This window comes from Colletotrichum navitas, assembly GCF_030913465.1.
Source record: "Colletotrichum navitas strain CBS 125086 chromosome Unknown LY79scaffold_202, whole genome shotgun sequence".
Lineage (NCBI taxonomy): Eukaryota > Fungi > Ascomycota > Sordariomycetes > Glomerellales > Glomerellaceae > Colletotrichum > Colletotrichum navitas.
In genome coordinates this window covers 1295-28270 of record NW_026850748.1, presented here as the reverse complement: position 1 = coordinate 28270, position 26976 = coordinate 1295, and the positions used below count along the sequence as shown (strand labels likewise).

Here is a 26976-nt window from a genome sequence, read left to right as displayed (position 1 = left end):
TAAAGCTAAAAGAGAAGTATATAATACTATTATTATTAATAATAAACTACTATAGTAATACTATAGTTACCTATAAAAGAATCTAATACTTATATTCTTTATAGAAATACACTCTACTATAACTATAGTGTTCTTAACTATAAAGAAAAAAGTAGACTATATACTTACTATTAAGCTATATAAGAAAGGGATTATTACTACACCTAGTAAACCTTTTAAAGAATCTAATAAAGCAAAGGTAAAAGCCCTTGTTAACTATAGTGTATTTTATATTATTACTTATAATAAGAAAGCCTATAGTAACACCTATATATTTAAATTATATATAGTCTATAAAGTAAAAGGTAAAAATAAGTAGCCTTATAAGAAATTATAACTTATTATCTAAGGCTATATAGATAATAGTAAAAAAATAATTCTTATATAGTTACCTACTATCTAGTAAATAGCCTAGTAATTAATCTTTACTTTTACCCTTTTACTACTTTAATATAGATTTCTCCTCTAGTTATATAATATTACTTAAGTATATACCTAATTAGTAATACTATTAAATTACATTATTTTTACTTATCTACTTACGTAAATTTACTATCTTTACCTAGTAAATATAATAATAATAGTAACTAAGCTATTATATAGTATTATAGAGGTAGAAACCTACTAGTAGGTAACTTATAACTACTATTATAAAGAAAATCTCTAGATAGATTTATTAACTTTTAACCTTTACCTATTAATATTATTACCTAATAATAATAACTTTAGATTAATTAGTATATAAATAGATAATATAATTAGCCTTATAGATAATAAATTCTCTACTTATAAAGAGAAGAAGCTTAAGAAGGCTACTTTTATAGTAAAACCTAAGTAATTACTTATAGCTAATAACTTTATTACCTTTAATAGTAGTATATTATCTATTACTACTAATAATAAGCTTATCCTTTACTAAAAAGGCTAAGGCAAAAAGCTTTAACTTATTAATAAGAAATTACCTACTGCCTAGTAAGATTATATCTAGTAATATACCTATAGTATATATATTACTTCTATTTATTAACCTAAAGCTTACTTTAACTATTTAGTTACTACTTAACACTAATTACCTATAGTAAAAGAAATTAAAGCTCTTAATTACTAAATTAAGTAGTAAGTTAATAACCTTAACTATAGCCTATAATTCTTACTAATTAACCTTATAACTACTAAGCTTTTTATGTTTATTAATAGCTTATTTATAAATAACTATAACTTTACCTCTTAACTTAGCTTTATTATAGTTCTTATTAATAAATAAATTATTAAATAACCTACTATTAACAGTAAAAGCTTTAAGTTAACTAGTAATATTATTTACTTTAGTTTAATAAAGTATAAAAGAGTTATATATAGTATACTTGCCTCTAAGGTCTATAGGATAGTTACTAGCGCTAACGTTGCCTATGTAATTAGTACTACCCTTATAATAATTACTAACTACCTTAAGCTACTATAAATACCTATAATACTCTATACTAACTTATACTTGTTTTATAAGTGCCTTATAAAGCTTAGTACTATAAAGGAGAAGTAACTTATAATAAATATAATAGCCTTTTACTAATTATATAAACACTATAAGATTTATAAAATATAGTAGATTTATAGTAGTAATAACCTAGTAAATAAATTTATAAAGTTATTATTAAATAATATATTAGAGAAGCTAGTTAATAATAAGTAGTTAAAGATATAGATAAATAAATAGGTTTTTTATATATAATAGACTATATAAGCAAAAAGTATTAAATACTTTTTAGCTTCTTGTTTTTATTATATTTTTAGCTATTCTTTTAGATATAAATAATAGAGGATTTTTAGCACTATAGAAAGTTACTAGTGTTATAATATTAACTATTATAGATAAATATTAGAGTTATTAGGTTAACCCTAATGACTTATTATTAGCAAATCCTTAGATATTTAGCTATAGATTCTCTAAGGATTTATAGGCAATTAGTTAGTTATTTAACTAGCTAACCTATAATAATTATTCTTCTTTTCTTTATATATAATAGAGAACTATAGTTACTTCTATTATTTATTAATTACTACTAATATATATAGTTAACTATATTAACCTATCCCTTAGTGTTACTAATAAGTACACTATTCTCTAAGCTAAGTAAATAAGTTATTTATTAATAAAGTATATATAAAAGTCTTATAATAACTATTATAGGCTATATTACTTACTATATTATTAGAAGAAGTATATTATTATTTAATCTCTAAAATAGTTACTTAAAGAGTAAAGTTAATATTATTATTTAGTAATTATAGCTATATACTTTCTATAATCTCCTTTATAACTATAGTATTAACCTAGCTTAATAATAAGTTATTTACTTTTTACTATTTATATATCCTTAGCTTAATAAAGAATAAATTACTTATAGTAATAATCTATTCTTACTTTATTACTTTATTATTAATAGTTAGTACTATTAGCTAAATAGGCTCTTAGCCTTACTACTTTACTTACTAGCTAACTAAGAGGTTATTCTAGCTTATAAAGTTAGCTTTATATTACCTTTAGTGTTTAGTGTTTTACTTTATAATATATTTAGCTAGTATAGGTGCTCCTAGGTGCTTAGGGAGCTTCTCTTTACTATCTAGATTAATAAATTACTATATATTAGGTAGTATAAAAGTAAAGCTTTATATACTAAGGGAACTAATCTTTATATATAGTTAAAAGGCTATAAAGGTAGATGTTAGTTAGTAAACTTACTATTACTTCTAAAGGTATTATAGGTATAAGATAAAGTTAAAAAAGAGTATTAGTTTTTAAGAAAAGTATTTTTAAGTATATACTACTTTATAATAGTAAAGGTTATTATTACTTATAAATTAAGTTAAAGCTAGGCTTATAACTATTATTAAGTAGTATATTTAAGAGGTAATTTATATAGTTAAAAGTAGCTTATTTCTTTTATCTATAGTGCTATAATTTATATTCCTTAAATATTGCTTTGTTTAGTAGATTCTGCTATAAGTATCTATATTTAGGAGCAAGGGTTAGATTAATAAGTAACGTTGTTCTAGAAAGCAGTGTTAGTTTATAATATCTTGTGTAATAATTTACTATAAGTATAAGACCTTTTCTAGGTACTTTTTTAGAATATTTACTTTTACTTAATTAACTTTTTACTTATATAGTATAGTATTCTTAATATCTTTTTAAGTATAATATAACTATTTACTATAAGTATAAGACCTTTTCTAGGGTACTTTTCTTTTAAAAGTATTTACTTTTTTTAAACTAGCTTATTGTTTATATAAAGTAATATTCTTAATATTCTTTTAATTATTATATAACTACTTACTATAACTATAAGACCTTTTTAGGGTAGTTTCTTAACTTATACTACTTACTTATAACTATTTAATTAGATAATAAGTTTAAATATATAAGTAAAATATTTAAGAAAAATATATAGTATATATATCTATATACTAACTATATACTAGGCCTATTTTCTAGAATACTTTCCTTTTTTCTGCTTAAACTAACGTATATAGGATACATAAGACCTCTTAGACTTATAAGAAGTCTTATAAAAAGAACAAGTATACTTCTTTAATACCCCCTATAATAATTAATTAATATATATATATATAAATACTATAATAATTATTACTTACTAACTAAGGTATAAAAGAAGGCTGAAAGCTTTCTTCTAGAGCTGGAAGCTGGGTAGAAGGGGTTAAAGTATCTTCTTGGGGGGTAAAAGAAGATAGAATATCTTCTTGATACTCTATAAATTCAGAAAAAAGGTCGATAGGGGCAAGAGTAGTATCATTAGAAAGCTCTTGAGAAGGAGAATCTTGTACTACCTCTTTAGGAGAGATATAACTAGGAGAGCCTAAGAAAGACCTTAAGGAAAGTGCTAAGCTATTATTTAAATAATAACTTGTTAAGCAGTAAGGTCTATTACTAGTAAACTAGCCAAAGGAGTAAAAGAATCTATTATATTTAATATATAGAAAAAGGTATAATTTCTTAATCTAAGGACTATCTAAAATAAAAGGAGGATTTAAGAAGTATATATAGATATTCTTCTTCTTCTTCTTCTTCTTCTTTTCTTAGAATTCTTAGAAATAAAAGGGGATAAATATTTACCCTTAGTCTAGTTAAAAAACCTGATTTTTTCTAGTTCTAATGCAGGTCTTTATATATTACTACCTTGTATATATAGTAAAGTAGAAGTGCATAAGTAAGAAGAAAGTATAAAAACAATAGTAAGGTAGAAGTATATAAGTAAGAAGAAAGTATAAAAATAATAGTAAGGTAAAAGTATATAAGTAAGAGAAAAGTATAAAAACACTAGGATTTTATAAGTCTTTCCTATTTAAGTAAGTAACTTATTAGCCTTACTAATTACTACTTTAGGAAATATATAAGTTTTATAATAATTATAAGATTTTAAGTTTTTTATCTTTTTTTAAAAAAAAATATATATAATATAAGGTTAAAGTTAATATATATAGTAATACTAAAATAATAATTATATTTTAGTAAAGTATAGTACTTTTTTATATTAAGACTTATATTCTTTATTTACTTTAAATATCTTATAATATAATATTTTAAATATTTATATATTATAATATACTTTATATAGCTTAGAACTATATAGTATAGTTATAAGCTATATAATTCTATAAGGTTATAAGTTATAAGTTATAAAAAGATTAAGTAAAAGTAGTTTATAGTAGTATAGTATATATAATAAAACTATATATATAACTATATAGTATAGTTATAAATTATATAATTTTATAAGGTTATACCTTAAAAGTTATAAAAAACTTAAGTATAATTAGTTTATAGTAGTATAAAATATATAATATAACTATATATAGTTTATATTATACTTTAGATTATATACTTTATAAAGTTACTTTATAGAATTATTCTATATAGTAAAACTTATAAGAATTATATATAATATTTATATATAATAATACTATATAATAATACTTAGTAAAGTATTTTTAAAGTATAAATATCTTAATATCTATGTTCTTAAGATTTATATCTTTTTATTTTTTAATATCTTATTATATTATTAAGTATTACCTTATTATCTATAGATTATATTTATTAGTTATTATTCTAAGTATAGTCCTTTATAAATAACCTTTTTTAAGCTATATTATATTAATTATTAATAAAATACTAAATATATTCTTTATAGTAAGTACTTTAATATTTAAGAAGAATATAATTAGTTTATTTCTTTTAGCTAACTTTACTTACTTAGATAAAATTCTCTTTAACTCTTAGTATATTTTATTATTAGAAATACCTAGACTTTAATAATAAAGTTAACTACTATAATACCTTAAATCTTATAGTAAATAATAATACTAGTAGTAGTGTTATAGATATAGTTAACTTAATAAAAGATTCTAGTAGTTATATTTATTCTATTTATAATATATTATTAGAAGACTTAGAAAAAGAAGAAACTAAACAACAAGATTTACAAGACCAATAGAATATTAATACTTTAGAAATATTTAATCCTTATACTATACTATATAATATTATAATACAAGATAAAGATAGTATTATAAGTAATTCTTTAAAGCTACTATTATTTAAAGTATTTAATAATAAAATAAATAGTATTACTAATAATACTTATAAGGAATTTAAAGTAAGTAACTTATTAGTTTTTAAAATTATATATAATTAAAGATAAATTATAACTTATACTAATATATTATATAATAGAATCTTATTAGTAATACTATAGAGTATAGTATTAGTTATAATTATTATAACTAGAAAGAAAGTAGTATAAATAGTGTTTTAAATTATAATATTAAAGAAGTAAAAGAATACTATATTACTAATATTATTCTAAATACTTTTTATAGTAATAAGATTAGAAATCTTAGTATTAATAACTAAGTAACTAAGAGTAAATAATAATATAACTACTTTTAAATATATATAATATATATAAAGAAGTAATAGTATTAGTATTAATAAAATATTTTTTTAATATATAGATATATATATAAACCTACTAATATATTTTTACTTATATATTATTAGACTATAATATAAATATATATAAAAAGAATTAATCTTGTATTTTTTCTTTGTATTTTGTATAATATACAAAATATAATACATGTATTTATATTTGTATTATATTAGGTATAGGAAAAAATATAATATAAATATATATATTATATTGTACTAGAAAAAAAATACAAATACATACATTGTATTTATATTGTATTTGTATTATATTTTTTTTAATACTCTAAGAATAAGTAAGTTTATAATTTAGATTTAGTAAAAGCTATATATATAGTTAATATATATTAGTAATTTAGCCTAGTTATACTAGCCTTTATACACTATTTTTATAAGCTAGTTTTTATTAAAATAAAAAGGTATTCTTACTATATTCTAGTAGAAACATTTTTTTAAATATATAAATTAAAGTAGTTACATAACTACTTAATATAGCTTTTTTACTAGCTATTATAGATTTAATAAACGAAGTAAAGCTATAATAAGTAATATATAGTAATATAGTATAAAAGTAAAATATAATAGTAGAGTAGTAAAATAAGGTAAGTAATAATAAAAAGCTTAATAATTAATATAGAACAATAGATAGGTCTAGGTGTAAATAGTCTATTAGGGTTACTTCTCCTTATAGGAGGTAATAGGTAATAGAATATATACCCTTAGGTATATACCTAGATATATACTAATAAGGTTATCTATTATCCTACTTGTTTATTTACTATATAAGGCACTTGTCTTATAATATTTTAGTTATATAATTTCTTTTTATATAGCTTATAAAACCTATCTCTTTATACCTATTATTACTATTTTATTACTAGCTAGCTTCTCTAATGTCTTATTTAGTATTACTTTTATAAATCTATTAGCTAGGTTACTACTACCTTATATCTAGTATACTTTATAAATATTCTATTATTTATATAACTTCTATAATACTATAGTACTAACTATCAGCTTTTTTCTTTTAGTTATCTTAAGCTTAACAAGGTACTTATAGAGTAAATATAAGTCTATATAAAGGATAGTTAGTATTATAGGTATTATAATTAGTTAGTAACTTATTTACTTAAGCATCTTTTAGGTCTTAAGCTATATTTAAACCTAAGACTCTTCCTTTTTTTGCTGATAAGACTAGAACCAACCCCTTGTTTATCTAGCTCCCTTCTGTAACCTGCTCGAAAGGGAATCCTAACTCTGTCTAGGAGGTCAAATACCCCTTTGCCAAGCAACACGATGTTATAAAGGGCTATTCAATACCAGACATAGCCAAGATAAGCCTAGACTCTATTCGTGAGCTGAAAAAACTGGTTTCCGGGTTCAAACCTCTCCTACAAGCAGGCCTCAGTGCTGGGGCGCCTATGGCCATCGAAGTGGCGCGGCTGATTGAAGCCGAGTCACCCGGCGACTCTGGCGGCCTTGTTCTCGTTCTCTTTGATCCGTCACTTACGACTGGAGACATTACGGCTGCATCAAGCGTTCCCGGTATCCGGCTCAAGCCGGTACAAAAAGGTCACTTGTCAGCTATAGCTGAAGTGGTATCAAGATATGCTTAAGTTGCTGGATCCCTGAGTCTGATCCGTGTTAGAGCAGTGGCAATTACCCCGCACTCTTCTACCGCCCAACAATGAAAGCTCTTGACTTGCCTCTTGCCAGAGGTCAAGATAAAGGCTGTTTGTGCTGAAACCAGAAAGGGTGTTCTGCGTTTTCCTGCTATACTACGTATAAGTAAAAGCTTTGTAGAAGGGGTTGAGGAAGTCAGTTACCTTATCCCTTTTGAATGTTCTCCTTTATTCCAACTTTGTGTTTCTCTTTTTACCTTCTTGTTAGAGAGAATAGTAGTACTGTTAGTTTTAACAAGGTAAAGTAGGTTAAACAACTAAGCATAGTATTTAGACGCCCATGTAATATCAAGACCCTAGGAGGTTTATTAACCTTTACATTCGCGCAAGTTTCTTAGGCTCCACCTCTTCGCCAAAACGTTTCCCCTCCTCATCTGGTGCGAACTCGCTAACGAGGTCTCTCAGAGATTCCTATATAGATTATTAGAAAAAAAACTGCTTAGGTTCATAACTTGATTAATCCACTTGCAAATGTGTAGACGCCTTTGCGTCCAGGCAGATAGGTTCCCTTTTCAGCGCAGCGAGGCAGTACGACAGGTCCGCCTTGGTAGTTCAGGCGGACAAACCAGGAGCTAGGTTTTATTTTGTCTGTCCTGCTGCAAGCAACTCCTTCTCTAGTGTAACGAAAGAGCTCCATTGTGATGTAGGCGGTGTAGGGAGGCCAGAACCAATCCGGGTCCTTGATGGCGCCTAGCGAGGTCAAGATCCCTGCAATTGTCGAGTCATGGCAGGCGAAGAGAAGCATTCGCTGGTCGTTTCCGACAGCACATAGCTGGTCGGTCCGATTGATTGTGATAGACATACGTTGCATGGTCTCTCGTAACATGCTCCCGACACCTAGTCGGCGGAACTCCTCACTATGGGCATATCCGGCAAACTCTTCCTCGGCGCAGATCTTCTCCATGATAGCTCGTAGATCCGGGTTGAGGAACTCCAGAGGGAGGAAGCCTTCAGGTCGAGGTGTTGCTGCCACTGCGCTTATTGTATCAAGCACGCCGTGTAACTTGAGGGGTTGGGTGTCTACTAGGACAGGAGCGCCCCCTGGCATCCAACGTCCTATCTGGGCGTTGACGAATCTCATCTCTGAAGAGCCGTTCCCTTGGCCGACGAGATCGCCCGTGTGTTAGCGTCATGACGCTGCGGAGGGGAATTGAGAAGGCGAGGGGTCCTTTGGACAACAAACATTTCATTGCGGCTCGCCTCGTGAAGTCTTTGAGTAGTTGGGCGAATCTTTCATCGTAATCCTCTGGGGGGAGGAGTGTCTCATGGCGAGGGTCTGCTATGGTGACCAAGACGTCGTCTAGGCGTCCGTCGACAAACTCTGGTGGATACAAGCCACGAAAAAGATGTTGCAGTGACACAAAAGTCCGTTGGTATTGCGTGCTCCGGAGATAGAGGTGGCTGACATGAAGCGTCCGGGGCATGAAATTCAGGCGATCGATATATAGCCGGCGGAGTTGGCGCCCAAGCTCCAGAGTGCTGGCCCGCCCTCTGTCTGTCAACTCTCCCTTGTCACTATCATCTTGTGAGCGCTGGCTGTACTAGTAAGGCCTCGAATACTTGGTTATTTCACAGACCAGTAAATGGGCCGTCTACCATCCGGCAAGAGCGGCTTATCAATCTCGTCATTGATGGGGATGGACTTTGGTCCAGAGCCATGGAAAAGGGTCCTAGGACCCTTTGCCGATATATTGAAGGGCCAGTCTGCGGCAGGAATCAAATCAGGACCTGACTTGTTTTGTTGACCCGAACAGAAACAGATCATGTCTCTTTTACCTGTCTGGTAGCCCACCTTCCAACGAGTAAGCAACGCCATCGAGAATACTCAGCACCACATCTCAAGCACTTACGTTCTCAAAACGAGTCTCGTTTGGCGTCCGCTCCCCTTTTCTCCCATATACAAAAGATCAGTAAAGACGCATCACCCATGGCTTAGGTGCCATGAACATCGTGCATACCATGACGGAAGAACTGGAATAGTTCGCGATGGTTAGTCCCTCTCGGCAGTTTGAAATACTAGATCTTTCGTGCAACAAAACGTACCACTTGGACAAGTTCTAGCTGGAGCTCAGGCGGATACATGTATGCCGAGTCTTCGACCGATGGGAGAGTCGCCATCTTCCCTTCAGGGTTGATCGGAAATGAATGCCCGGTTGTGACTTGGAACTCGCAATGCATTCAGACTCTGTCAAGTGTCCCCTTGCCTGTTCATGTTGTTTGATTACCGGGCACCCGCCTGTTATATACCTCCGGGTCTAGCCCAGCTGCGCTATTAACCCAGGGAGAAGGAGGTATGTAGTGCAGCTCGCTGACCAACCAACATAGCGGGGGACGCTTTAGCAATGTGTTGTCCAAGGACACGCTTTGAATTTAACCGGTTCATAGCTGTTTGTAATACTGTGGGTGGATGAATTCAATCCGTCACTGGCGTTGCCTCTCTTTCCGCCCTAGGAACGATTCGAGAAGCCCCCTATCTTATATACATTCTCAATAACCTCTTCTCGGGCTAATAGACCGTCATCAAACTGTTTTCTGATAGCCACCAGCCACTCTCTCTGAGTGTGTCTATCCAAGTCTGCCTGAGCGGGCCATCTGTTGATCTCAGTAAATTCGGCACATACCTAAATGTAGAAGAAGACATTTGTTTGCAGACACGGGGCTTAACTCACTCCTCCAGAAGGTGGAATATCACCCTGCGAGACCCGCCGAGCCCCTTCTCGGTCTTTTCGAAAACCTCATATCGCAAGCAAGTACTTTCGATTTCGCGAACCTTGGCAGCTAGGTGGAGCAGAACTTTACGAAGCTGGGCACGCCATTAGACCGATCGCACAGGTACGGCACTTCCTCGTCTAGAGTTAAGTGGTTCAGTCTTTAGAAAGTTGCATACCTCGCTCTCTCTACCACTGGCAGGGTGCAAAGTGCACCATAAAGTCACCACTTGCGTGGACATCTCGGAGCAGAGTGATAATTGTGATTGCGATTGGGTCCTTAGTTGGCACGACAAAATGGTCCACCTAGGTGGCAGCTTCTGACTCAATAAATATCCCCGTTCATCACCCTGTCTTCCAGTCCAATCAAGTACATCTCATCTAATCGACTACCAGGAAAGTTACTCGCGGTATGCGTCGGACAAACGTTGCTAGTCATCCTAAAATCAGTTCCGCGTTTCTACGCCTGTCGACTGTAACCTAGAGGGTTGGATCGAAACCCCGCACTGGACGTTTGCCAACGCATATTCGTATCGAATTAGACATCCACTATCAGCTCTCGCTCATACCGTAGGCGAGTACTGTGCTGTGCTATAGGTGGGTCGACAACATATACCGAGTAGCAAGGCTAAGTATTATACCCCTATCATGTTACCCACCTACACACCCGGTGATGGGTGATGGATAGGAGGGGGATTTCACTAACAGCTGGGCTGGCTAGGCAGGTCAGTAGAAGTACCGTAATGTTGGCTAAACCCAAAACAGTACAGGGGTGAGCATCAAAATACCTAACAGGGGTATATAACTTCAGCCCAATAGCAAAGTAGTTCACCAGGGATTCTTGCTTAACTACTGCAGAAAGTTTGGCCGGGATAGACGCTGCTAACTAAGCCTTGCCGCGTCGATACGTGTCGATGTGATGCTACCACTACTCGGTTTAGAACAGTCAGTATATAAGACAATGTTGGTTGGGGATGGATCCAAGTGGTCAACCTTCTCATTTCAGGCAACTGACTCACACTGAGCACCGTCAATACACACCCGCGTCAGCGACGATGGACATCGAGACTCTCATCAAGAACGCCCCATTCAGGCTATCTGACGAGGACATCAGGGTCTTGCGTGGCCGGTCCGATAAGCCTGGGCCTCACACCTGGGAGGAGATAAAGTCCGTGATCGGTGAGTCGCTTCAACCTGAGCATGTTCGACCAGGGCCCTCGCTGATTATGCTCTCAATGTCTTGACATAGCTGCCGGCGAGATGGGACAGCTCAGAAGATCGCCTCAAGATTTACGTAACTATATTGTGTGGCACGCCGAGATTCGGAAAACCCATGGGTCTGTGCTCGAATATGTTCGCCGTGAAAAGCTACGTTGGCCAAAGCATATCACTCCCTGTGATGATTTACCCTTCAGCCATACCAACGACTGGAAGGTCATCTGGAATGATTGGCCATATGATGTAGCTGATGGAATCATGCACTTGGTTGTATGGTCCAAATGTAGAATAGAAGTGACCGCTGACTCGGGACTACCGACAGAGCGTATGAAACACCTTATTGATAGCTTTCTAGACAGGGAATTTGGAGAGACCTTGGGCTGTCGTAGGGGCCAAGACTTACTATGGTTCAAGCAAAAGACAGCGTGGCAGAGCGTGAGAGGCTTGGAACATATACATGTCCTGTTACTTAACGTTTCGCGAGAACGCGTGGAGAAATTGGTTGGCCAGCAACAGTCTCAGACGCTTCGAGTACTTTGGACCAGGGATGTAGCGAGCACAGAGACCCAATTCAGTGCAAAGATGAGCTGAATGAACTATTAGGTCAATAAATGAAAGGGATATTTGTATTATCTCTCCGTCGGTCTATCTCATAGGCGACCAATCCTGTGCGAAAGATGTATCACATGATGAGTCAAAGCCGTGCTTCCTCTCCACGCTCGAAGAAAGCTCGAACTAAGGAGATGACCCTGCTTTGGTCCTCTTCGCTCAGCTCAAAGTAAATAGGTAGGCGCACAAGCTGAAGGCTTGAAAGTGACGTGTACACATCCTCTCCAACGAACCTCCCTATTCTCTTCCCTATTGGAGACTTGTGCAGTGGGGAGTAGTGGGCGGTGGCCGACACTCCGTGCTCTCTCATGAACTGCACGAACATCGGCCGACGGGAGGCTTCCCGCAACTTCAGGTAGAATATGTGTCCGTTTTGCTCGCAGTCTCTCGGTATGGTTTGCAGGTCGAACCAACCATAACAGTCCGAGAGTGGCTGGAGTGAGGTTTGATATCTGTTCCAGATTCTGAGCCTGGTTTGTTGAATATCCTGCGCCATCTCGAGATGTGACCACAAAAGAGCAGCAAGAACTTCGGACATTATATAATTCGATCCAACGTCTTGCCACTCGTAAACTGGCAGCTTCCCTCGAAGGAACTGGACCCTGTTTGTGCCGTTGTCGTAAACCACTTCGGCCCTGTCGACCAACTCATCTCGGTTGACCAAAATGGCACCTCCCTGGCCACCGGACGTGAAGTTCTTCGTCTCGTGGAAGCTGATACAGCCGATGTGGCCGACGGTGCCGGAATATGTACCGCGATACTTTGAAGTGAGGCTTTGCGCTGCGTCTTCGACAACCACGAGATAGTGACGAGACGCAATCCTCATCAACCCGTCCATATTGCACGAGACACCGGCGTAGTGGACGGGCACGATAGCCCGCGTTCTTTCGGTGATGGCCGCCTCGACCAGGTCCACGTTGAGGTTCATCGTGTCCTTTTCGATGTCGACGAACACAGGCGTGGCACCCCTCGCCACGAAGGCGTTGACTGTGGAGACGAATGTGTAGCTGGGGAACACTACTTCGTCGCCCGGTCGGATGTCGATTATCATGGCGGCCATCTCGAGGGCCGTTGTTCCGGAAGTGACCAGGAAAGCTTTACCCTCTGGCATCATCTCCCGCAGCCAGTCTTCGCATTTTTGGGTATACGGCCCTTGAGCCAGTTTCCCACTGTTGAGGACATCCTCAACATACCGTAACGCCTTGGGCGGTGTGAAGGGTTTCGAGTATGGAATCATATGTGTATGACTGGACATGTTACAATTTCATTCACTAGTCTTCATTTAGGAGTATGAAAGGGGCAGAATTATAAGTTCAAGACAGAAACGATTAGCAACCTGCCCAGATGTTCTTTTGAAGAAGAATATTTACGGGTCAAGCACACCCATCAGTTCGGCTGTCAAACACACTCGTCCCTCCAAGCTCAACGGCCCGCTGACGCAAGACCAAGCTTCCGTTGCATGCATACAAGAACTTGCAAAAACCGAGATGAGTTTGGTCATTAAATGCCGCAAGTATCTCCACCGATTAACCTGCTTCCTCACATATTGTCCCGCGGGCAATGAGAAGGAGACTTCCTACTCTAGATGGTAGACAATGAGCAGTCCTTATGCCAGATTTGAGTTTTGGAATGTATGCATAATGTAGTAGCGTTTCGACTGCGAGTCGACTTCACATCCCCAAGTGAGGGGTAACGCCAACGAGGAACTGTTAGTTATCTACCCTAGTAAAACCTGCATACGAAGTACACCCCTCTCCGTCAGAGGTTTTAGCTGTACCACGAGTACTTGCAGTTTCCACTGCATAAAATGGTATTTTATAATCCACGCAGGCTTGTAATAAGATAGGTAGTCTTGAAGGCTGGTAAATAAAGTACTGTTACTGGATGGATTCCTTGGAATGAGGGGAAGATGTGGGTATAGATTGGCCGGGGGGACGAGAGGTCCACACAGTCTGGATGGGATATATATATTGTATACGCAAATGTTAATTAAAGTTTGTTCGTCCCTTTCTATAGGAAAGGGGTGTATTTAACACCTCGTCGTCTTTGTTTAACCATTGACTAGTCAGAGCTAAGTCAAGTAGCTTACTTCTTGGCCACCGGCCAATCGAGGGGACATTTATACAATGTATAATGTTATAATGTATAATCCTGGCCTATATACAGAGATGGCTTAGAGGTGAGGGTTACTTAACATGGTCCCTATCCGTATATTGGTGCGTATACAGAGTAGGAGGAAACTAAACCCAAGGCAATATTGTTTTTAATTGATTGAAAACCGGTTACGTCATTGTCCAAATCTTTCTTGCCAGCCTCGTTCGGACATCTCTTATCAAAATGATTATCAGCATGATAGTACTGCAAGGCCTGCTCAATCTGGTGTCAGTCACGGCCACCGCACTAGGTGCTCACTCATACGGAAGCAAAATTTCCAAGCGTGGTCTCTACATCAGGGAACAGACGACTTCAAGCGACTTTGCCCCAAAAGGGCCAGTCATCGATCTGGGCTATGCTCGTTACGAGGGCTACTACGATTCATCATTTGATATCTTCACTTTTAGGGGGCAAGTCGACAGCTCTGACAGGAAGTAACCTGGGTCCGTAATTCCCGGTGTTGGGCGCTAACCATCACCGTGTCTTGTAGATTACGTTATGCTTCGAAGCCTAATCGCTGGCAGCTCCCGAAGAGGCCAAATCGGGGCCCGGGAAGTGAAAAGGTCCTAAAGGCGACTGCAAATCCACCAAGATGTCCCCAGTCACCATTTAGTCCAATGCGAGTAAACTTCTCTCTTTGTCAAAACCCCTGCAGGCGCTTACAGGCTACAGCATCGAGGACTACTCTTTCGAGAGAGATGCCCTAGGTGATGAAGATTGCCTGTTTCTGAACTTGTTCACCCCAGCGAACAAGACGCAGCTGCCGGTGCTCTTCTGGATCCGTAAGTCACGCTCAATCCATGCTTCTAGCTACACACGGTCGAGTCCGGGGAATAACCAGGAGCCATACAGATGGTGGTGGATATGGGCAGGACTGGGCCGCAAACTATGATTTTTCGAACATGGCCAAGACGGTAGGAAACGGTTTCGTGACGGTTATCATCCAGTACCGGCTCGGTGCTTTTGGGTTTGCTTCTTCTGCCGAGATAGGCCATTTCGGCATACCCAACGCGGGGGTCCACGATATGCGTTTTGCGCTCGAATGGGTGCGGGACTATATCCACCTGTTCGGAGGCGACCCTACACGCGTCACCATTGCCGGAGAATCTGCTGGCGGCGGCGGTGTCATGCTTATGACGATGGCGAACAATGGCTCCGAGGGAACCTCACTCTTCCAACGCGCCATTGTCTCAAGTCCGTATCTGCCGACTCAATGGTGAGCAGCTCTGGTGGCGTCACCCACTGAGTGGAGTGGCATTTGATAGATTGACCACTCAACTGCAGGAGATATGATGATATGCAGCCTTCTCAAGCATACTACGACTTGGCCGCCCGTGCCGGCTGCCTTGGACCCGGGACCACGCAGAACCGAAGCGTCTTTGGCTGCTTGCAAAGTGTGGACAGCGCCGTTCTGCAAAACGCGAGCGCCTTCGTAAGCATGGGGGCGAGATGGGGCCAGTGGGCTTTCTTGCCCGTTACGGATGATAGACTCATTATCCAACGGCCGACGAAACAGCTCCTGCAAGCCAGAGTAAACGGCGTGGCGATTCTCTCTGGAGTAAGTCTGTCGCTGAGTCTAGATGTGAAGATGAACCTATTACTAAGTGCGATTGGTGCAGAACAATGCCAACGAAGGCACGTTGTTTGTCCCGACGGACGTGCGTACCGAGGACGACTTCTTGGCCAGAACACGGCTCGACTACCCACTGTTAAGTGAAGAGAACATGACCGCCATCATGAGCTTTTACAAAATCGAGGAGCACGCGCCTTCAGGGCCCCTCTACAGCACTGACGGCGTAAACCCTCCATTCGCGACGAGCCTCTCGGGAGTGGCGTCGGGCTGGCTACAAGCAGCTTACAATCTTTACGCCGAAGCCACGTTTGTGTGTCCTGCCATGTTCCTTGCGGACGCGTTTTCTAGCGGCGGAGACTCTTCAACCAACGTTACAAAGCGAGCGTGGCGTTACCAGTATTCGCCCCCACCTGCTTTCCACGATGACGATCTCGATGTTCTCATGAAACCCGTGCTAGACAAAAACGATAACGATGGCGCCAAAGAGAGTGTCGGCTTCAGAATCGCGTTCCAGAGCATGTGGGGGCGGTTTATCATCAACGGAGATCCCACGCTGGATGAAAATACCGTAGCGAGTGCGAAACAGATGGGCGACGATGTTTCTGCCGCAAAAAAGTCAACGTGGCTGCCGTGGGGTTTGAGAAGCTCGTCCCTGAACCACTCGACGCATTCAATGCTGAACCTGAACATGACACGTCCCGAAGGAGGAGTGGCCGACTTTCAAACCGTCGACGGATTCACCTGGGAGGGAGGAAGAGGCGACAGGTGCAAGCTCTGGGCAGACCTGGGCCCCTGGGCTCCGGCATAGTGGTCAGCACCGAGAAGATCGACTGGTTGGAAGGTGAACTCTTTCAACAAAAGAGAGTAGGGAATGACGACAGCCAGCACAGCAAGCCTTCGTAGCCAATGCATTACTGTCTTCGCGACTAGAAGTAGCGTCTTGCCTCATACATGCAACGCAAACTTGTATATACGTGAACAAATACACGTCTTGGAGGCCACCGCAGCAACCAGAATTCGCAGCCTAGCTGATGTTGAGATGATAATACGTCGTAACGGTCTTCTTCCATTGGCAGCGTTTCCGATGCCATGTCAGTAATTATGGAAAGAAATGGTGCAACCTGCGTCAGTACGCGTGTTCATCAAAGATTCTGGTCGAATGCAGCAAAAAGACGCATGGCGAGATGACTAGCCAACGCCACGGGGATGGTGGTAAAACTCTCAATAATAGCTCGCTAGGTATTCGGGTGGTCCCAACCTGACTACGTCCTCGGCACCTCCTTAACGACACGGGCCGGGTTTCCGGCGACCACGACAAAGTCTGGAACGTCCTTGGTCACGACGCTGCCCGCCCCAACAGTGACGCCTCTACCTATGGTGACGCCGGGGAGTACAATGCAGTTGCCCCCGAACCAACAGTCGGCACCGATCTTGATGGGCTTCCCGTACTCGGGACCTGCGGTGCCGTTGCGCAAGACGGGGTCCAGCGGATGCGCCGCGCTGTAGAAGGAACAGTTGGGGCCGATGAGGGTGCGGTCACCCACCTCGATCGTGCACGTGTCAATCCACACGCTGTTGAAGTTGATGTAGACATTCTTCCCTAACCTAAATTGCCGTGCGTCTCGACAGTGAGTGAGAGCCAACAGACAACAGGAGGCTCGCGCGCTCTCGCTTACTTGACGTTGTACCCATAGTCCATTCTTACAGGTCCATCAATCCAAGGCTCGTTGGCCAAGCTCTGCTCGTCCTCTTCCGGGATAGGGGCTGGTACAGGAAGGGGACGATCGTCCTTCAGGATGCTGAGTGCAAAGACGGTCAGCTATGGGCACCTAAGGCCAGGGTTTGTAGGGCCAGAATACTCCTTCACTAGTAGTGCGAGAGCTCTCCGGGAGACGTCGCCAGCGCGGTTGAATCTCTCGCAGGCAGTAGAGCACCGACGCCGGTCGGCGGTGAGGTCCGGAGTGAAGGCGTGGTACAGCTCTCCAGCGGCCATACGGGCCCTGTTCTGCTCAAGGTGCAGTGCCTTTTCTGTCATTGTCACCTGTGAATAACCGGCCCGACGGCTATAAGCAACACCAGGCAAGAGGAGGCTTTCTTTCTAAGGCTAGCGAGTTAAAGGCTAGCGAAGTAGAGAAGCAACTGCTTTACTGTGTTGCACGAGGCTCATTCAGGATTTTGGTGTAATGAGCGTGGATCTAGTCAACTACTATAGGCCAGCCTAGTTTGTATATATAAATATATGTATATACATATATATATACATTTGTCTATATCCGTGGAAACCTAGAATATGTATACGGCCGAAGTTATATACCCCTGTTAGGTATCTAATACTCACTCCCCTACTACGGGATTTCTCTGGAGGTAAAAACCATCCCTCTATGATGTCGGATATGGGGGCTGGCATCATATGGGTGAAAAGATTACCCCTGCCTGTACTCCGTAGTTATGGTACAACTTCAGAACCCTAGTTTAACTTACCCCTACATCTCAGGTTAGGATCCAAGTCATAGCCACAATATAAGGTTCGGGTTTCTGGAGTGGAAGTAACAGCTATGATGCCGACTATACCGGGCAGCACCACACAGGGAGGTTACCAAAATGCGCCGAGAAATTACCCGCTAATACTTCCCACTTAACTTGGTCCTGTGGCCCTGTTAACCTACACATCATGAATACGAGAGGATCGGCGAGTGGAGAATATATGGTCGCAGTCTAGAATAATCGGACGAGACGCCCCGCAGCTAATGGATGGATGGATACCGGCATCTCGATTGAGTGTAACCCAAATGCGGGATTATTCTTTATACACGCCTTCAGCCAATGATAGACTCTGTCAGTTAGGGTTAAGGTTTTCCCTCCCTCGTTACCATCAAACGGGCCGTTCCTAACTGGGAAGCATCCGTTATTATGTAGCAATCAAGGACTGACTTGGCTCCTCCGAGTCGTGGCACAAGCGGGGCGCGTAAAGGCTATAACTGCAACCAATCTTGTATTGTCTTCGATCCTGCACTTGATGCTCGGCAATCAGAAAACGACCACCCACGGCACGGAGTATCATCGCCTTCAACAATGTCGAGCCCACCGAGTCCGAGCATCGCATACCAGACGACAATCTCGGATGAGCCAATCAGCATGATGGTGGAGAAGACGGCAGGTTCCCCGCCTGCTACTGCTACTACTACTGCTGCTGCTGCTGTTACTACCATGCAGACGGCCTCACGAGAAAGATGGAATCATCCCCGCTCCAATGTCTTCCGCGTGACGGCCTCGTTCTGGAGCCTTCTAAACTTGGGCATCTTTGATGCGGCATATGGAGTACGTCTTGACAAGCCTCGTGGCCATTGGCCATCATACACTCACTCTTCCAGCCCAAACCCCCGTCACTTACTAGTAAATCTAACGTGGCTCGGGCTGAGAGAGGCACGATTACCAATCACCAGGCTAACTTTGACGCGCTTCCCGCTTCCCCCCCTCAAAATTAGGCAATGCTTCCCTATGTGAGTTGATCCATGATCAGTGGGAGAACCCACATGGGCCGTGTCCGGACAGTTCCCCATCCTAACAAGGCCTCGGTCATCTAGCTTCAGTCGTTCTACGGCATAAACTACACCGCCGTATCCCTGGTGTTCCTTTCACCATTGATTGGCTACGTCTTCTCGGGAATCCTCAACACCAGACTCCATAACACCCTTGGTCAACGAGGCCTGGGCGTTCTGTGCGGCGGCGCCCATTTGCTGTCGGCCATCATCAACGTGCTGCACCCCCCATTCCCCGTACTCGTCGTCTCCTTCATGCTTGGGGGCCTCGGGAACGGCCTGTCCGATGCGGCGTGGAATGCTTGGATAGGTAATCTGGACCGGTCCAACGAGCTTCTCGGCTTCCTTCACGCCGCTTACGGCCTGGGGGGGCTTGTCAGTCCTCTGATCGCCACCGCCATCATCACCCGCGCCAAACTGCCGTGGTATACGTTCTACTACGTCGTCGTACGTCTTTGCCTCTCTCTCACCCGACGACTACTCTCAATGGTCACTGAACAGAACAACTTCCCAGATAGGCGTATCCGTCGTTGAAATCCTCGCTCTGACTACGGCCTTCCGGAACCACACCGGGCGTCGCTACCGGGAGCTGATGGCTTGCTCGCCAGGAGCCCACGAGAGTTCTGCCAGCATACGCAGCGTCTTGACGACCCAACCTGAAGCACGCATCGCTTGGCTCTCGGCCTTGTTTGTGCTGATCTATATCGGCGTCGAGGTCTCCCTGGGTGGCTGGGTCGTTGAGTTTCTGCTCAGGATCCGCAACGGCGACGACTTCGCTAGTGGCATGGGTGCCACTGGTTATTGGCTCGGCATCACTCTTGGCCGCATCTTGTTGCCGTTCGTGACCAATATCATAGGTCTCAGGATGGCGGTGGCCGTAAGTCCTTTCGAAAAAGCCACTCCCCAAAGATTGCATCCAGCGTCTCCTCTCAGCCCAGTCCCGCTCTCTCTCAAGATGGTCTTTATCCCCCTGCCGGGCTTGGCTAACCTGTTTTTCCTTTCCAAAGGCGTACCTCGCGATGGCGATGGTAATGGAGCTGATCTTTTGGTTGGTACCCCACTTCTACGCGTCCATCATAGCCGTCGGCGTCCAGGGGTTCTTCATCGGCCCCATGTTTCCGCATGCCGTCTCTGCCATCACCAGCCTATTGCCTCAACATCTACATGTTGTCGTGATTGGATTCGTAGCAGCCCTGGGGGGTTGCGGGGCTTCTCTGCTACCCTTTGCCCTCGGAGCCCTGGCACAACGTTTTAGTGTAACTGCTCTGCAACCTTTCGTTCTCACCTGCTTGGGTGTTTCGTTGGTCATCTGGTTGTTCATACCTCATGCAAAGAAGAGGAGATGCTCAAGGTGATTATCAAAAGGCGGTGAGGGTGGGTGAGGTCTTGCATTGTGAAAAACAGATACTATTCCAAGATGATAATCAGCAAGTGGGCCAGGTGAATTTCACTTCTGCTCATTGACATCATGGGCCATCAGGCCGAATTATGTTGAGTGTTCTTATGCGCCACCCCTACTTTTTTGGCTACAACCAACGTTACGGTACCTTTCTACCAGCCGGCCAGTCGTTGACTTGCACTTCTATCCTTCCTCAAGTTAAAAGCCATTGCCAGCCTGACTGCTATATGAAACAATTGCTAGATATCAACTATGTACGTATACGCGCCCTCTATTTTAATGGTGGAATCCATAGGCAAGAAATTGTCAATCGGACCAGATTGACATGTGGTTAGGAGATACAATATAACAGTCAGGCAATCTGCTGCTTCTGTCACCCAGTCCGCTGCATTGCCAAGGGACATAACATGAGGCATATAACTATACCTACTGTACCTAGCCCGAGAGACGAGTGTTTTCATAACACGTAACAAAATGACGTTGTTAATCACTAAATAACGCCTAAATAAACCCGTATCGTATGGTGACAGTTTACATGACTAGACCCCCTGAAAGAAAGGAAAGTTTATTGTAGTGGCTGGCACGGCGTGTGGGACGAATTGAATGAATGATACATCGGACTCCCATGGCGTCCACTTCTCATAGCCTGGCCTTCTGCAGGTTGAATTCCGGCAAGGTGAGAAACCAATCAACAGTCTTTTCCAGCCCTTCTCTGAGATCAATCTTGGCTTCATGGCCAAGCTCGCGTCTCGCCTTGCTCGCATCTGGAACTCTTCTGTATGGGTCATCGTCAGGCTTCGGCCCATATATAATCCGCACTTGTGGGCGACCAGTCTGCCTAGCGACGATCTCGTTGATCAACCGCGCCATCTCCCCGATGCTGGTCTCGTCTTCGCGCCCTATGTTGACGGGGTCCAGGACAGAACTCTCCATCAGCTTGTAAAGACCCATGGCGCAGTCTTCGACATACTGGAAGCAGCGGCTTGCGGTCCCGTCGCCTGTAATTGTTATGTTTTTCCCCTTGAGCGCGGCGGCTGTGAAGTTGGGAACCACGCGGCCGTCGTCGGGCCTGATACCGGGACCATAGGCGTTGAAAATACGCCCTATTCGGACGTCGACCTTGTGCTCAAGGCGATAGCCGTAGGCAAGGGCCTCCGCCACCCGCTTACCCTCGTCGTAGCAAGATCGCCCACCGAACGGGTTGACATTGCCCCAATACTCTTCAGTCTGTGGACAGACGAGCGGATCACCGTAGACCTCTGCGACGATTAGTTAGCCTCGGATGTTAGATGTTTATCAGCGAGTGTTCGCTTACCCGAAGTACTAGCAAGCAAGACACGCGCCCCGGTTCTGGATGCTAGCTCGAGGACATTCTTGGTTCCCATGTAGCAAGTCTCCAAGATCCCAAGGGGTGCCTCTGGGAATTTCTTGGGGCTTGCCGGGCATGCGAGATTGTAGATGCGATCAGCCCTCTCCAGGCTCTTGGGGAATGGCTTAGTGACGTTGTGGCTACACCAAAGGCATTGTTAAGCGTCATGTGTAGCAGGTACGCCAGGGCCAAAAGATGGACGGTTCTGATACGCACCGAAGAAAGGTAAATTTGGGATGCTTCCTTAGTCTGGAAACGTTCTCAGCCGATCCGGTCCAAAGGGAATCGACCGCAATGACGTGGTAACCCTCTTTGAGCAACAGGGCTACGAGGTGCGAGCCCAGGAATCCAGCCCCCTACAGCAAACAAAAGCTTCAGGATATGGTCATGAAAGGTTCCAAAATGCACTGAAACTTACACCAGTGACGACAGCAGTAGGCATCTTAGCAGTCTTTGCGATTTAAGCCTTGTTTTGAAGCGTAATAGATGTTTTTTCTGCCGGTAAGATATGGGAGCTGGTAAACGGGAAAGCCGTCTGATGTTATAACCGTGAAAGCATTTTTGACTCACAGCCTATGCAGGGCGCGAAGCCCCTATGCCCTAGGCAGAGTCGTTCCATCGTCTGCATGTCGCTCGATGACTCCCTTGTCCAGGATGCAACGGCAATACGTCTTGCAGACGGACATGCCCGGGCCAATCCCACTCGTGCTGCTCTATTATCCATGTACGCTTGTCATGTTACGAGAACCATGAGCGGCGATTGATATGATGCGGGGTTGGTCGCGATGGAAACCAAGGCTCCACGATGGCTGCATCGACGAAGTAACACATCAAATCAGGTTAGCAGAGGCATCATGTCCAGGATGTCACAAACAAGCCAGCTCATGGCCAACTTTAATAGCCGGACAAGAACCCGCGGGCATACCGCCTCTGTCGACTGACAAGCTAACATTGGAGTCCACGAGCCCAAGAGAGCTCCCCGTTTTCAGTTATTCAGATTTTCACTATGAGCTTGTCACAAAAGAAGAAGACGATTGCGTGTATTGGGGCCGGCTACGTGGTAAGACTCCATCTTGGTGACTGAGCCGGGATGAACCCATATTCTGCTTTCCAGATAGGCTGACGGTGTCTGCCGCGCAGGGTGGCCCAACCAGTGCCGTACTTGCGCTCCAGATTCCCGAGATCGACGTTTACGTCTTGGACAAAAGCGAATCGCGAGTCGCGTCATGGAACTCTGAACGGCTACCCATCAGCGAGCCCGGGCTATACGATGTAGTCCGGGCGACCCGGGAACGGCCTAAATCGAACCTCTTCTTTTCAACTGATATAGGAGGTGTGATTCCCAAGGCAGACATCATCTTCATCTGTGTTGAAACCCCTTCCATACTGGAGCGGGGTGGCGACGACGTTGCCGGGGCGGCGCCAGATCTCACAAGCTTCAACGTCGCAGTCCAACGCATAGGAAGCCTGGTTACAAAGAACGCCATCGTGGTCAACAAGAGCACCGTCCCGTGTGGATCGGCCGAAGAGACTGCGCAGCTGCTTCAGTCACGGATGTGTCCCGGCATCAAGTGCGAGGTCCTCTCGAACCCGGAGTTCTTGGCCGAGGGCACTGCTGTTGATAATCTGCTAAACCCAGACCGCGTCTTGATTGGGTGCTCCTCATCAAAGGCTGGCAAAGACGCTGCTGCTGTCTTGGGTGGACTGTACGCCAGATGGGTGCCGCGGGAGCGCATCGTGACCATGGACACCCGCTCCAGTGAGCTGGCCAAACTTGCTGCCAACATGTTCCTATCTCAGAGGATCAGCAGCATCAACGCCCTGAGCGCCATGTGCGATGAGCTTGGCGCAGACATCACCCAGGTCTCGCGTGCGTGTGGTCTGGACCAGCGCATCGGTCCTCATATGCTTCGGGCATCCATCGGATTCGGCGGCAGCTGCTTTCAGAAAGATGTGCTACATCTCGTCCACACCGCAAAGAGCCTCGCGCTCGACGAGGTTGCCGGGTACCTTGGCAGCATCGTGAGCCTGAACAGACACCAGACCGAGCGTTTGGCGAGAAGAATGCTTCAACGCGGCGCCAGCGGTGCGGGACTCGAGACCGTGGCGGTTCTCGGGTTTGCTTTCAAGCCAAACACCGGCGACACCCGCAATTCACCGTCCATCTCGTTCGTCCGGAGCCTGATTCTTAATGGCGTATTTGTCAAGGTGTTTGATCCTATTGTGCCCAAGTCGATCATCTTGGGCGACGTCAAGTCCAGCCTCTATGGCCTGGCCTTTATAGCCGATTCTCGTATAGCTGTGAGCGAATCCCCCTACGAAGCATGCGGCGGTGCAAACGCGGTTGCGATATTAAACCCTTGGGATGCTCTGCAATACGACGTCGATCAGGGTGCTTCAGGCAAGTCGCATTGCAAGGCCCTGTTCCACGAGTCTCTGTTAACGGACCAATATTAGCAAACATCCAAACAGAGAAAGACACCGCCGGGAGAGTCCGGTGGGAGAATATTGCACGTTCAATGAAGCATCCCAAGCTTTTGTTTGACGGTCACAACTTTCTCAACCAGCAAATAACGTCGCTAGGCTTTCAACTTGAACGCGTTGGTCGATTGTCACCGGCTAGGGCCACACGTCTTCGGAATACTTCTTTGACCAGGTTTTTGCCTCGGGCATCCCTTTAGTCTCCTAAGAGGATTTGCATCATCAGTAACGAATTGGTTATATCGCCCCCTACTTAATTTGCTCTACCTATGTTCTTTTTTATAATCAAGTCCTATCTATCTTCGGATCACTTAAAGCCTTATCGAAGTAGGTGGAAACGGTAAATAGGAAAAATATCGATTGTACTCGGACTGCAGAGAAGAGCTGCTTCGCCCTCCCGAAGCCGTAGCGATCGTAGATAAGTGATGTGAGGCGTTTCCTAACAAACTAGTTGTCAGCTCCTGGATAAGCATTTTGATAGCCCGGGTCAGTTGGAGGGAAAGACCAATCTGATGTTGACTTTAAGGTATTCACTTGAGGACACTGATCCTATTGCGGCTGACTATCTCCTTAAGACTACTTCTTAAGTATTGCACCGGCTGAATGACACCTGCGACAGGGCCCCCCTGATAACTGTAAGGGTTGGACACCAATCATGATTTACGTAGGCGACGATATACTCCTTAGGAAGGAAAGCCTGTGTTGGGATAGAGATCTGTTCAAGCGGGCATTTGGATACGGCGATAACCGTGCGCTACGGCAAATGACGGATGCATATACAACCGGATTTCGCTAGCTAAAACAGCGAAATCCGATGGCATATACATTGTACCCCTTAACGTAAAATCCTGCGTAAGTGTTGAAGTACTATACGGCAAGGGGTAGAAATGCATGTGCTATTGGATTTTGCTGTCTTAGGTAGCAAAACCTGATTATAAAATAAACCTAATATTTAGAATAGTGTATATACCCCCTACTATAATTATATACTTACTATAATATACTCTGTTAAAGTAAGGTTACAATTAGTTACACTAACAGATAGGTTAATATAGTTAACTATATATATTAGTAGTAATTAATAAATAATAAAGATAAATATAGTCTTTATTATATATAAAGAAAAAGAGAATAATTATTATAGGTTACTTAATTAAATAACTAACTTATTACTTATAAATTCTTAGTAGATCTATAACTAATTATCTAAGAGTTTACTAGTAATTAGTTATTAGAGTTAATCTAATAACTCTAATATTTATGCAAAATAGTTAATATTATAATAAATACCTTTTTTAACCTCTTGTTAGGTCTATAAATTCTCTTTTAAATATATAAGTAGCTATTTTATTAAGTTATCTATTAAATTAACTAGTATATAATCTATAAGAGTATACTACTTAATCTTATTATATTACCTAGACTATTCTTTAATAGTCTTTTTTTATATAGTTAGTTTTACTATTATAAATAGCTTTAGTCTTAATATATATATATAGTAAGTAGATAATTATAGTAAGTAAACTAGTTTCTTTTCTTTTTACTTTTTTAATCTTTACACTAATATATATATATAGTAAGTAGCCTATTATAGTAAGTAGCCTACTTCCTCTTACTTTCTACCTCTTTAACCTTTACACTAATATTCTACTATATATAAACATATAATCCTCTTTAATTAAAAGCTATATTATCCTTATTATCTAAGCTATTAAAAAAGACCTAAAAATGTCTATATAAAAGGCAGCTACTATCTTTAAGGTCCTTTAAAGTTTACCTTATTACTAATACACTAGATATATTATATAAGATAAGATATATTTAAAATTAATAAAGATAATAAAAGTAAAAGAAAAAGTAATTATTAAGAAGGTTATTAACTTAATTAATTAAGGGTTTCCTCTATAATAAGAAGATATATAAGATATAGCTAACTAACTTCTAAATAAATATAATATAATATATATTAGACCTTAATAAGTAAAGTACTTTATATAATAATAACTATAATTAAAAATATAGTTTTAATATTAAATTAACTATTAAAGGGCCTTAGCTAAAGATTTTATAATTATATAAGGCTAGTTTATACTTATATAAAATATAATTATAAAGTATAAGATATAGAATTATAATATCTATAATTTTAATAAGACTAGGTTTTTAATAAAAAACTATTATATATAAAGGTTATTATA

At 41.3% G+C, this 26976-nt stretch overlaps 8 protein-coding genes across 8 annotated transcripts; 4 read left to right on the top strand and 4 right to left on the bottom strand.

The window, feature by feature from the left end:
* Window positions 1-8043: 8043 nt before the first annotated feature.
* On the bottom strand, window positions 8044-10678 carry LY79DRAFT_530379 (acid phosphatase; the record flags this gene model as incomplete). Its single annotated transcript, XM_060556172.1, has 6 exons — window positions 8044-8128; window positions 8181-8826; window positions 8912-9243; window positions 9306-9460; window positions 10421-10531; window positions 10616-10678. The coding sequence occupies 6 exons, from the start codon at window positions 10676-10678 to the stop codon at window positions 8044-8046; spliced, it is 1392 nt and encodes a 463-aa protein (XP_060407015.1).
* An 813-nt stretch (window positions 10679-11491) lies between these two features.
* Window positions 11492-12245, top strand: LY79DRAFT_530380 (uncharacterized protein; the record flags this gene model as incomplete). The annotated part of the gene is made up of 2 exons (XM_060556173.1): window positions 11492-11615; window positions 11686-12245. 2 exons carry the CDS (start codon window positions 11492-11494, stop codon window positions 12243-12245), a joined length of 684 nt encoding a protein of 227 aa, XP_060407014.1.
* A 103-nt stretch (window positions 12246-12348) lies between these two features.
* LY79DRAFT_530381 (TDP-4-keto-6-deoxy-D-glucose transaminase) lies at window positions 12349-13500 on the bottom strand (the record flags this gene model as incomplete). The annotated part of the gene is made up of 1 exon (XM_060556174.1): window positions 12349-13500. One exon carries the CDS (start codon window positions 13498-13500, stop codon window positions 12349-12351), a length of 1152 nt encoding a protein of 383 aa, XP_060407013.1.
* A 968-nt stretch (window positions 13501-14468) lies between these two features.
* Window positions 14469-16969, top strand: LY79DRAFT_158653 (carboxylesterase). Its single transcript, XM_060551123.1, has 6 exons — window positions 14469-14851; window positions 14908-15036; window positions 15090-15199; window positions 15270-15633; window positions 15702-15975; window positions 16037-16969. Exons 1-6 carry the CDS (start codon window positions 14601-14603, stop codon window positions 16796-16798), a joined length of 1890 nt encoding a protein of 629 aa, XP_060407012.1. The 5' UTR covers window positions 14469-14600; the 3' UTR covers window positions 16799-16969.
* Window positions 16970-17195: 226 nt separating this feature from the next.
* LY79DRAFT_573476 (galactoside O-acetyltransferase) lies at window positions 17196-18186 on the bottom strand. The gene is made up of 3 exons (XM_060559477.1): window positions 17850-18186; window positions 17667-17789; window positions 17196-17595 (listed from the first exon to the last, which is right to left on the bottom strand). The coding sequence occupies exons 1-3, from the start codon at window positions 18023-18025 to the stop codon at window positions 17253-17255; spliced, it is 642 nt and encodes a 213-aa protein (XP_060407011.1). The 5' UTR covers window positions 18026-18186; the 3' UTR covers window positions 17196-17252.
* Window positions 18187-18940: 754 nt separating this feature from the next.
* LY79DRAFT_573471 (major facilitator superfamily domain-containing protein) lies at window positions 18941-21198 on the top strand. Its single transcript, XM_060559476.1, has 5 exons — window positions 18941-19308; window positions 19476-19490; window positions 19575-19976; window positions 20044-20406; window positions 20537-21198. Exons 1-5 carry the CDS (start codon window positions 19063-19065, stop codon window positions 20882-20884), a joined length of 1374 nt encoding a protein of 457 aa, XP_060407010.1. The 5' UTR covers window positions 18941-19062; the 3' UTR covers window positions 20885-21198.
* Window positions 21199-21567: 369 nt separating this feature from the next.
* Window positions 21568-22790, bottom strand: LY79DRAFT_644857 (uncharacterized protein; the record flags this gene model as incomplete). The annotated part of the gene is made up of 4 exons (XM_060562430.1): window positions 22716-22790; window positions 22514-22653; window positions 22244-22437; window positions 21568-22187 (listed from the first exon to the last, which is right to left on the bottom strand). The coding sequence occupies exons 1-4, from the start codon at window positions 22737-22739 to the stop codon at window positions 21568-21570; spliced, it is 978 nt and encodes a 325-aa protein (XP_060407009.1). The 5' UTR covers window positions 22740-22790.
* A 463-nt stretch (window positions 22791-23253) lies between these two features.
* Window positions 23254-24978, top strand: LY79DRAFT_644854 (nucleotide sugar dehydrogenase; the record flags this gene model as incomplete). The annotated part of the gene is made up of 3 exons (XM_060562429.1): window positions 23254-23357; window positions 23438-24735; window positions 24789-24978. Exons 1-3 carry the CDS (start codon window positions 23304-23306, stop codon window positions 24976-24978), a joined length of 1542 nt encoding a protein of 513 aa, XP_060407008.1. The 5' UTR covers window positions 23254-23303.
* Window positions 24979-26976: the final 1998 nt, after the last annotated feature.

Bases quoted from the DNA above. Each gene is read 5' to 3' on its own strand.
- LY79DRAFT_573471 (XM_060559476.1), top strand. From the start codon at position 19,063: ATGTCGAGCCCACCGAGTCCGAGCATCGCATACCAGACGACAATCTCG. The intron at 19,977-20,043 runs GTACGTCTTTGC...ACAACTTCCCAG, and splicing joins ATACGTTCTACTACGTCGTC to ATAGGCGTATCCGTCGTTGA. The intron at 20,407-20,536 runs GTAAGTCCTTTC...TCCTTTCCAAAG, and splicing joins GTCTCAGGATGGCGGTGGCC to GCGTACCTCGCGATGGCGAT.
- LY79DRAFT_158653 (XM_060551123.1), top strand. From the start codon at position 14,601: ATGATTATCAGCATGATAGTACTGCAAGGCCTGCTCAATCTGGTGTCA. The intron at 14,852-14,907 runs GTAACCTGGGTC...CGTGTCTTGTAG, and splicing joins GTCGACAGCTCTGACAGGAA to ATTACGTTATGCTTCGAAGC. The intron at 15,976-16,036 runs GTAAGTCTGTCG...CGATTGGTGCAG, and splicing joins GCGTGGCGATTCTCTCTGGA to AACAATGCCAACGAAGGCAC.
- LY79DRAFT_573476 (XM_060559477.1), bottom strand. From the start codon at position 18,025: ATGACAGAAAAGGCACTGCACCTTGAGCAGAACAGGGCCCGTATGGCC. The intron at 17,790-17,849 runs GTATTCTGGCCC...CTTTGCACTCAG, and splicing joins CTCGCACTACTAGTGAAGGA to CATCCTGAAGGACGATCGTC. The intron at 17,596-17,666 runs GTAAGCGAGAGC...ACGGCAATTTAG, and splicing joins GACTATGGGTACAACGTCAA to GTTAGGGAAGAATGTCTACA.